This window comes from Trachymyrmex septentrionalis, unplaced genomic scaffold, assembly GCF_001594115.1.
Source record: "Trachymyrmex septentrionalis isolate Tsep2-gDNA-1 unplaced genomic scaffold, Tsep1.0 scaffold8, whole genome shotgun sequence".
In the NCBI taxonomy this organism is placed as follows: domain Eukaryota; kingdom Metazoa; phylum Arthropoda; class Insecta; order Hymenoptera; family Formicidae; genus Trachymyrmex; species Trachymyrmex septentrionalis.
Genome location: NW_017305987.1, coordinates 1,517,123 through 1,528,533, shown reverse-complemented (window position 1 = coordinate 1,528,533; position 11,411 = coordinate 1,517,123). Strand labels below are relative to the sequence as shown.

At 34.9% G+C, this 11,411-nt stretch overlaps 1 protein-coding gene across 6 annotated transcripts in view; it reads left to right on the top strand.

Annotated features, from left to right (window-relative positions):
- Positions 1 to 11,411, top strand: part of LOC108754480 (fasciclin-1) — a 377,227-nt gene that overhangs the window by 228,688 nt on the left and 137,128 nt on the right. For all 6 annotated transcript variants that reach the window (XM_018496772.1, XM_018496774.1, XM_018496773.1 and 3 more), the window contains exon 3: positions 2,503 to 2,693. In XM_018496772.1, the coding sequence (XP_018352274.1) occupies positions 2,503 to 2,693 (191 nt within the window). The remainder of the gene's footprint in view (positions 1 to 2,502; positions 2,694 to 11,411) is intronic.

The window sequence follows — 11,411 nt, the reverse complement described above, 5'->3', positions numbered from 1 at the left end:
TTATAGTAATTTGGAAAGCTCTCGAGGTGTGCTGTAAGAATATGCAATGAAAAATAGAGGGTTCCATTTAAAAAATTCAACTTGACCTTTATATGACCTTGCAGACTCCAAGGTCAATCCCTTATCATTAGTTACGTAGATTTTTTCAAGTCCTACAACTTTGCTTTTATCTATTTTTCGCTTAATCGTTTTTGAAATATCTTAGCGTTCCCAGAGTTTTTAAAGACCCTGTATACTCTGAGGAAAAAATGTCGTCCCCAATGGATTGACGGCCTCATTGACGGCCTCATTCTATATATCGCATAACTGCATCATTATATATCGCGAGGAACGACACTCGTTATAAACTCGCCAACTAGCTTTGACTTTTACACCTCGAATCGCAGCCATCAAATGTTACTCTGGCAACGCGATGAGCGACTTCTCCCGATGTCGTAATCGTCTAGTTCCAGCGATTTATATATGATGGGATCATAAACTTTACGATTACCCTATGGCGCCGTTTTACGCGCGAATCGTCCGAGTTCCTCGCGTGCGAATTACCGCCGACGTAGTTACGCGTGTTAAAAAAGGTTTCCGTATTTTTCCGTCTGCAGTGCACGAACGACTGTTCACGCAGTCGTTAAAAATTTGAGAAGATAAAAGTACGTGAGAGTTTAAGATGCGAGAAGAATCCAAAGAAATTAAAAAGTGTCGCAGTAACACTACCTCGAACTGGGAGCGGTTCCAGATAATACATGTCTAAAGGCGTCATAAAGACATCATAAAAGTTACGGTCCACTTAATACTACAAGTGCTTTGAAACATTTTTTTATTAGACAATTAACAAATTATTTTTTATTAGACAATTAACAATTTGTTAGGCAATCAACAAAATTTTCTTTAATTGGTCAATCAAATCCGTTTTATCATTCGTAACGCTGAGTGGACCGCATCCGACATCTTTTGAGATATACACGTTTATTTCCAAGCATTGAATTCTATTTCTATTTTCAAGAATCACAGAAAAAGATAAGTAAGTTATCTAGGTTTAAAATTAACATTGACATTGGCAGAACCTAAAAGATATCTAAAAGATATTATAAAGACATCTTCTAGACATTGCATGTTGTCTGATATGATTAGCACGAAATACATTTCCGAGTCGTGAATAAAACGTCGCTTTGTCGTGCAATTCCATGGGAAAACTCGCGGACGAGGGGAATTATTTTCCGAAAGGAAAATGCCACTCGAATCGTCACTGCGCTGTCGGGAGAACGAGATTTTACGGCGTCAGCTTTCTTGTTCTGGAAACTTTCGCGGGATAAAACGGCCGGTGGTTTACGAAACGGGGACTCAGTTCCTAGCGTTCGTAATGAGCGTCATTGTTGGCAGTACTACCGCCCAGTCGCTTTCTTCCTCGAGGAGATTGGACTTTCCCAGCTTGCGAAGAACGGTACATATACTCGCTTGTGAGCAGGACTGCTCTTAGAAACTACAATACCCGTTACCACGATATTCAATAGGTCGCACTCAAGGGAGGCGTGCACATTCTCATGCTAAGATAAGAGCATGATAGGGTAGAATAATTTCCGTTTGTACGTACACCAAAATGCAATTTCGATTTTATTCTGAAAAATGTTGAAATTTAAAACAGAGGATGGCTTATCTGATTGCCACATTACGTTAATAAAATGACACATGCAATAAAATTCTCTACCTAGAGATGTTCAGTACTCTAGATTTTATTGATCTTTTTCTTAAGATTTTTTTTGTCTGAAGTTCAAAAACACGTACATACATCTCATCTTTTTATGAGCTTTTCTCTATCTATAGTTTTTACGAGAGATACGTAATATTTATTATAAAACATATTGAAAGGAAATTGCTTTCGAGATTCTTGTAAACTAAAAGATTAACAAAATGCATTACAAAAAAATTTGAGAGAGAATTTGAAAAAAATGTAAGAAAAATATTTTACTTTCGTTAAAAATTCGATTAAGCTTCTATCACAGCTGACTTTCACATCAAATAACAATAGCAGGGATGTGTCTCTTTCCTCCGTTCTCTATTATCCGTTCGTATGAGAGAAAAAAAACCTCAAGATTACGAGGACGTTCTCCGGTATAACGGGATAATAAAGCGACGAGCATTGTAGCTTCGCCGTGGACTTTTTGAAGTTGCTCTATCTCCAGCTCTTCTATTCCATTCGCCATTTACGTTATTTTCAGCGTTTTTCTTCGCATGTCCTTCTCTCTCTTTCACTTTCTCTCTCTCTCTCTCTCTCTCTCTCTCTCTTTCTCTTTCTTTGTCTCTTTTCACCGAGAATAAAAATCTTCAGGAGCTAAAAACTTTGTAGTCTTGAAGAACTAAATCGCGATCCTTGTGGTAGCCTGAACTTCAAGTAGCTCTTTCGAAGCGCATTCATCTTCAGAACAATAAAAAAAAGAAACATTTTAAACATCCAAGGTATTTCTATGAAGCTACAAAATACTAACAAGATATCGTCTTTGTTGATTTTAGCGAACCGGCCTTTGACAATCGAGGAGCTGAGGGATTCGATATCTTCCGAGTTGGAGGGCAACCCACCCCTTTGGATCACCAGGAGACCAGGCAGATACGGCGTGGACGTTTACATTAACAACGCAATGATCCTCTTGGAGCAGAGCAATTTCCAGTCTAAATTGAAAGTTAACGGCGACACCATGACTCAGGTAAATATTTTGATATTGTCCCGCGTTTATATTTTAGTACTTGTAAACGTTAGTGAATTTCAAAATACCTGGATCTATTATTTTTAATGAAATTTAAATAGCGTTGTACGGCAAAATAAATAAGAATTTGGACGTACATAAAGCTCTCTAATGATCTTGTATATGTATAGATTAGGAAGCGACACGAACGCTGCCGTTACACAAAAAAAAAAATACAGCTGCTGTATACATCGCGCATTTCGCGATAAATTCAGTAAATCGCAAGTTTATCTCAATCGTTTTTATTCCTCTCGCGTTCGATCTCCACTTTTCTGACCGATTTCCCGACTTTCCCGGTATGCCGGTGGCGGCTTTCTAACGAGCTTTTAATGAGCTTTACACGCTCACCTTAGCTGCGAGACCATTAGGCTGATGGATATCGCGGGCCTCGATAATGTCGAATGGCGCTTCCTGGCATTCGCACTCTCTCGCGAGAGTCATCAGCTCGGTTATCGATGGAACGTCTAACGGTCTCACAACCCCTTGCAAATTAAACCCGGTGTGTTAACGTCCGATTTATAATAATCAACGTGTCGAACTGTAAGTTATTTGAGAATTACGGACGAGCTCGTGCCTCTTGTCTTTTAATTGAACATCGAACGAGAACGGCAATCAAAATGAGAATTTATTTAGGAATGGATAATTGCCAAAGTTGGTAAAATTTCGCATGTGCTGAATTAAAAACCGATAAAAAATTGATCTGTTTTTTTAAAAACGATAAAATAAATAATAAATCTTTTTATCGATGTTCTAATTTACAGGCAACTCCAATCTATATTAATAAACATTTGTAATTCTGTTACTATTTTTCTCGTTAAAAATTAATATAACATTTAGTAAATAATATTTATATTTCCAATTTTTTTTGTTTTCAAATGTATTTTAAATATTAATTTGAAATAAAATAATAAAAAAATATTGTATTATTATAAGATTTTATTGCTATTGATTCGTTACTACTAATTTTCCATCCAAAATTTGACCGATCTTAGCGTTCTCTATTTGATGTATTCACATCTACGCGGTTGTGGTTAAAATTCTTAATTTTATTTTTCTTTAAACTCATAAATTGTTGATTTACTAATTAAAGCAAAAATATCTCTTTTTGCATAAAGTTATGTGGATATGTCTTAGTATTACATATTCGTTTTTTAATAGTTTTTTGCTAATTTATTCCATTGGAATAATCGTGGAATAAAAACTGGAATTTATTATGGTTTTTTTTTTTCCACTCACTGGACTTTTCCAACCAACTCTGATAATTTCCCTTTGGAATGAATTTAAAAATTCAAAATTGGCATGTTATACGATGCATAGATTGCTTAAAATCTCGCGTAAATCCGTTCCTTGAAAGGATAACCAACGCAATTCGACCCGATTCAGTGTACCATGTAGTATTTTGCGCAAATGCAGCCGAGTAAATTTGTTAAAGGTTCATGGGGACTCTATCAGACTGGAGTCTTTTTCAAATACCCGTAAATTCGTCGCCAATGATGTATCCCCCTTTTCATCGTATCTGCTGGCTGATTTGGATTTTCGGTCTCATAGGGAAGGCGGATCTCATTTCAGGTTACCAGACGAATCCTTTAATCTATAGTTAAAGTACCATCACCTGATGAAAATCGCACGGGACTAGTCGGGCTACGACTAATCCCTTCGACGAGCTCTCCTGCAGATCAATCTCTCTCTTGCCTCCCGGTAATATTAGGGAAACTTTTCTCATCCACTTAACCCGCAAGTTCCATTGCCTCGGCTACTTCCTGCTCGTTACCAGCGTATGAAAATATCGGTCTATAAATCGCGTCTTTCCCCCCCATTTTTTAATAGATATGAGTTCAAACTAAGACAGAAACTACCATTCTTTCTCTATCTTCATGAAAAATCGTGTATGCATTAAATTACAAGGGAAAAATTTAGCGTTTCTACAATTTATTGTTATTTTCAGAGAATAAGCGAGAATTGCGAAAATATATGTTTAGTTCAATTTGGTAGCACAGATAATTATAATGTATCATATCAGATTTTAATTTACATTTAATATAGCTAAAATTACTTCGTTAATGTATTTATTACATGCAAATATCATGATAACAAGGATAACTGTGATGAGGAGCTGAATTATTGTGTGTAGCCAATTTGATGTAAAAACTATAATTTCCATGTTGTACATTCCGCGAAAATTAGTGATAATGATTGATTGTAATATTATCATTAATAATTGCGAGTGCGTCAATTAGCCGCCGGATGGCGACGATACGTTGCAATAACTTACATTAATCATCCGTAATTATTAATTGCACGATGATTCAATAATGCGTGTTTGATACGTACGTATAGTTAGACGAAAGTGAAATAATCACAGTCAATATCCGCAATATATTAAATAATTACAGTATTTAGATTGAAGTAAGATCTCAAATTATTAAAAGAAATTATAAAAAGAGAAAGCGAAAAGGGGAAGAAAAAGAGAAAAAAATTATATAGATTTATAATAAAAAAATTTTTTATAAAGAATTTTTCTACAATGAAAGAAAAGATTGATTATGGCATATTTTCATCATTTTTAATTAATTGTAACAGCCAATTTTTGGTTGCGTTAGTCTATCGAAATCCTATACTGACATTGCGGATAGGCTAACGCAATCAAAAATTAACTGCTGCAACCAAAAATTAGCTGTTACAGCCAACTAAAAATGCTATGCCATACTTTATCACCTAATTTGTTGCAGCAGACAATCTTTTCTTTCAGTGTACCTACTCATTTAAAAACGTTTTATTTTCAAAATTGCTATTATACATATACGTGTATATATATATATATATATATTATATATATAATATTAATACGTAATTTCTTTCTTTATCATACTTTTATTCAAAGATACTACTATTATCCAAAGATTCACTTTGCTGCAAAGATTCAATATGCTTTTCTAAAGCTTGTGACTTATATCGAACTTATATCAATACCTAATTTTATAGAGAAATCATATATATTTTTATCCTGTAGAACTGTAGACCAGTGGAGACATAAAAGTGTTGCAAACTCCTTTTCAGCGTATATATGACTATAATAGGAAATGTCTCAACAATAGAACGGGTCAGCGATCCGTTTTCAGTTGGTGCGCGCTCCCACGAGCGCGTTGCATATCTATCAACTTGAGAATAGATTTATGCGCATTGTCCCCATTCGTATACCCGATAGACATACGTATTCCATTATCCGTCGTGTCTCAGATCGAAGCAAGGAGTTTCGAATTTTACAGAAAAATATTCCGTCGAAATCTTATCCCCTTTATTGTGATGCATTTTTTTACCGAGATTTGTCGCAAAGAATTATTCGATATCGTCATGATATCGTCGAAATTTTTTCATATGATAGTGACTGGAACGCGTTCGTACTTTAATCTGAATATGTTGCATCATTTTTAACTTTTGAATTATGCTAGAATTAACGAGAAATGTTGCTGGAAATGTGATGAATTATTGACACGACACTTTTTTCAAGTTCCATGCTCTTCTACTTGAGTCTATTTAAAGTCTATTAAAATTGATAATTGTTGAAATTTTGTTTTCGAATTACATACAGGGTGGCATTAAATTACCGCACCACCCATTCTGAGCAGGTAGAGCGAACGAAACTGAGTCGAAAAGTCCTCTACTATTTTGCAATTTTTGCAATTAAAAATCGTTAAATATTGGTCTTCACTAACTTTTTTACTTAAATACTATCAACTTTACAGAAAAATTGCAACAAACAAAAATCATTAATTTTCTTCTCATAGAACTCTAAGAATTTTTTTAGAATTTGTTATCTATTTTTTAGTAGTGCATTTTCTTATTTTTACCAATATGAGAAAATACGATACTAAAAAATTCTGGAAAAATTCTGAAAAAATTCTCAGAACTTTAGAAGAAAATAAATAATTTTTATCTCTTACTGTTTTTCTGTAAAGTTGATAGTATTTGAGTAAAAAATTATGAAGACTAATATTTAGCGATTTTTAGTAATTAATATCTTGTTAATTATTATTGCGAATATTGCAAAATGGTGCAGGACTTTTCGACTCAATTTAATCCGCTCTACCTGCTCAGGATATGTGGTGCGGTAATTTAATGTCACCCTATACATTGATATAACTCGAGCAGTACTAATAACTGAGCATTTTAAGGTGACTTTACACGGTCAATACGTGTCAGTTTTAACAAATACTGACAATATTATACTGATCGTGTGCGGTTAATATTGATGGATTGATGTAGGATATTGACGACAATTTGGATTTTGATTATCGAGTATCGCTTTATTATAGGATCCATGTCACAATATGTCAGAGTACAATAGATAATGTACTAAGATAAAATATATTATTAACAATACTGATCGTATAAGGTTGTAAAAATACTGAAAATACTGATGCATTTTATCAATATATTATATTATTGATTCAGTATTATTGACCGTGTTTAGATTCCATCTTTATAAGTTAGTGGAACAAAGTGAGCAGAATCAAGTCAAATTAATCTTTATTTGTTGCTCATTTGTAACTAAAAAGTTATTGAAGAAAAGTTTGTCGCTTTGTAAGTTTTTTAAAAAATGATGGTCCGCTGAAGGAAAATTAAGTTAGCGGAATAATACATATAACGACCTTCTACTTAAAAATAACGTAGGAACTTGTTGCTAATTCGTGTAGAAATATCTAAATTTTAAATCCGTTACCTACGAAATAAATGAAAATAATAATGAAAAATCTCTTAGAGTGCAGGCGGTCCAAAAATAAAATATCACAATAAAAAATTTGTTGTTATTTCGCTTAAATTTGGTGCAGAGATATTTTCTGAATTTGTTGCTCACGAAATATAATGATTACGAATTTGTTGCTTACCAAATACGTATAACAACGAAAAGCCTCTCAGCATATAGGCGGTCCAAGAATAAAATACAAGTAAAAAATTCGATGTTATTTCGTTTAAAATTGAACGCTGAAAGATTTTTCGTTATTACTTACATTTATTTTACAAGTAACAGATTCGAAACTTGGATATTTCGACAGCAACAAATTAGCAACAAATTTCTACTTATTGTTGAGTACAATTCCGTTTTTGTAGATATAATATTATATATACAATATTATTCCTAACTTAATCTTTCTTTAGCGGAACATTATTTTTTAAAGAAATTGACACAGCAAATTTTTTCTTTGGCAACTTATGAAATCCATCGCATCCATCTGTCTATAATAGGGGAGACGAGGTTTCGTTGGCACAATTTTCACGATTTCGTTTCTGGCATTAGATTTTTTTAAACAATTAATTATTATGATTAAAATATTCAACATAATAGAAAGAAAAACATAGATGAAAAAAATAATCAACATAATAGAAAAAAACCTTTCTCTACATTTTCATAATAATGATTTCATACACTGAATAATTTCTTTGCAATAAATGGAATATAGACATGCTATATTGTAATTAACTTGATATATGTGGGGTAAATTGATATCACAGTATAAATTGCCTCTGATAAACTTTATATTGAATTAACAAAAACGTAAGAAAAGTAAACGTAAAAAATTAATAGAAATAAAAATTAGATAGTAAATATTAAGATAGGATGTACTTCTCCTGTTAGTAAAAATTGTATCAAAGTTATTTTGTAATGATTAAATAGCAAAATGTTATTACAGAAAAACAAGTGTATTATTTATTTTACTTTTAATATAGAAAAATATTTCTTAATTGAAATTCTTGAAATTTCTTGAATGTTCACACGTGCAGTTAACTTTTCTTATGATATGAATCAACATATCCCACCCCTGCACATGTCTGATTTTGATCATTTTATTATAACAAATTACAATTGTTATTCATAATAATGTATTGTATATTAACAAACACTTTTCTTTTAATTAATAATACATCGCTTAGATTTGCTTTCTAAAACCGAAGGACATTAATACGAAATTATGAAATGCTCAAAACTTCACTTGCCTGCTCTTGAATTAGACTTTTTTCTTTTTCTATTATAATACTTGTTCGATTTGAAATGAAACTTGGAGAGAAGTATCTGTGTTGTAAAAGAAATATTTTGCAGTAACTTTTCTATTATTTCCTTTATCATAAATACATAAACGGAACGCAATGCCAATTTGCTTCTTATGCCAACGAGTCTCGATCTCCCCTACATGCTCGATTGCCTCATTAAATTTAAACTTGACAAATTTGACACTGTTGTTACGGCATAGATATTCTCCTCGCGAGTTTTACGCAAACGTTCTCAGGCTTTCTACGTCGATACGTTGCAACGCCGATCGCGTTGCAATTCAACGAATGGCTCTCTCGTAACTGTCTGTTCCGACACTTTATGATTATGGACACTGTATTTACGATACACCGGATTAGAAATATAGTTCGGGCCGATGCGCATTTTAAATTCGCCGTAAATAACTTACAGTTAATTCCGTCTTATCTCTTATGCATCGGATTAATGTTTCATTGGCGAAAACGTGGCCTGCATTCTTTGATCCAGTTCACTAAGCAAGTGATTCGTTTTTAAAGCGCTCGATCTAATCGATTTTTCAATAATCATTATCGTTCTCGATTTCAGTACTCGGAAATTCAGTTTATAGGGAGATATTCGTGGAAGTTTGACTGGCGTGCCTCTTTTTCGGAATTGTTTTATCGTACAATTTTTCCGAAGATATGGATTTTATGATGTCTTAAGAAATCCTCTCCCGAGCTTCGATTTCCTGACGGACGCACAGGAAGTCGAGATAAAAGGGGGAGAACGTGAGAAGGAGGAGAGACTCTTCATCCCCGGAGTTATGGCCGGTTTTATTACGTCAGCCTGCTCGTAAGAACGAGAGGAATTCGAGAGGTTCCGATCCAATTTGGGAATATATTCGCAGATTTGTTGTCGTCCCCTCTGTCTCCGGAAGATACAATATATATTACTTCCTGTCGATCTAATGGTATTCTATTCAGTTTCTTGTAAGTACAGAAATCAGTTCGCAGTCTCGGCATGAATCTTGTTACCGAATCCTCTCTCCTAAATAGGAAGCTGCAAAAATGGTTTCGCCCCATTCCATTCCTGAACTTATTCTATAATCTGCGTCCGCAATCTAATAAAATACAAAATTTGCAAATTGCTGCAGAGAACGTCAAAATTTTAGCGAAGTTTGTCGCGCTGCAAAGAGAAAAGGGCGGACCGCATTGCGCGAGGGATGGAAAAGCGAATGAGAGGGGGGGAAGAGAGAGAGAGAGAGAGAGAGAGATGGTATTTTTAATCTCAAAAGACGGTGTGGGTTTTGATCTCATTATACGTTCCTGGAACGCAGCCACCCCCTTGAGCCAGCGCCTCGCTCCTGTTTTCTAACAATCTAAAGAAATTCCAATCCGAATAACTACACCGACGCCAGCAGGATCGCCTAAAGAGTTACGGTTAATGGAGGGGAAAAATACCGGGGTGGAATGACGAGAACGGTTGCTGAAAGAGAGAGAGAGAGAGAGAGAGAGAGAGAGAGAGAGAGAGAGAGGGAGGGAGAGGAGACGCCGGGGGTGCTTGAGTGCATCAAGGAGTCAGTGGTGCAGGCAGTTTGTCCGCGAAGGGAAGAATTGAAAATCAGCCACCGCGAGCGCGCTTGGTGGAATAGTTGCGAGTAAGGGATGAAGTTTTTCGCGAATGGTGGGGCGTGTTTCGTATCGGACTTTGCGGGAAATAAAGATGCCAGTAGCTTAGTTGAGAAGTTCATGTTGCCGTCGAGAGGGGAAGAAATGCTCGTAAACCGACCAATAGCGAGAACATAAAATACGTATTAAGATAACCGGAAGTAACCTTGAACGCGATAAAACTTGGAATAAAGCATGGTTTTAGGCGAGAAATTCTATCTGTGATAGAGATTTAAAGTGAGAGAATTGTTTGTCTGGAATTACGAACGAAGAATGATATGAATTAAGTGATTAAGTGGCGGAAGGCTGAATAAATATAACCGTAAAATCAATATCTTCTACAATTGATGAGAAAATTTGCATCTGCATATATATAATTTTAATCCAATTATCCTTAAATATTTTATTAAAGCAAGATAAATTCGCAAATAAGGGCAACCACCTGTATCCATCGTTAAAAATAAAAGTAAGATCAGTAACCTGTTAAAAATACATTTAAGATAGACACAGCGCCGACGGAATTTCACTGAAAATAAGAAAAACAAAGTACCGCAAAGACACAGAGAAAAGGGATAGAAGAAAAGGCCATTCATCGTGGGAGAGTAAGGAGAAGGAGAAAAGGTGGTAAGAAAATAAAAGTTGTCGGAGAAGGGATGTGACACAAAAATCGTGCCACTTCGTATGAGAGCCAACTGTATGTCCATCTCTCTTCCCTCTCCCTTCTCCCTTGCTGGATTCAATGAATCTCGGAGCGACCTTAAAGGAGATAATCCAATTTCCGTTCGCAATTTCTCCGCTCGATCATCCATTGACTCGTCGCCGTGCATTAACGAATTCCCAACCAGAATTCGATCGCAAGCGGGAGATCTCATGTTTTAAAGATTAATAATTCAATTTCGATTCACAGATTTGTGCCCATCGCAATGTATAAGTGGACATCAGCTCTCTGTACTAATTTCCATTAAGAATAACATTTGCAAGTCGAAAGGCAGTCGCGATTCTTCTCCT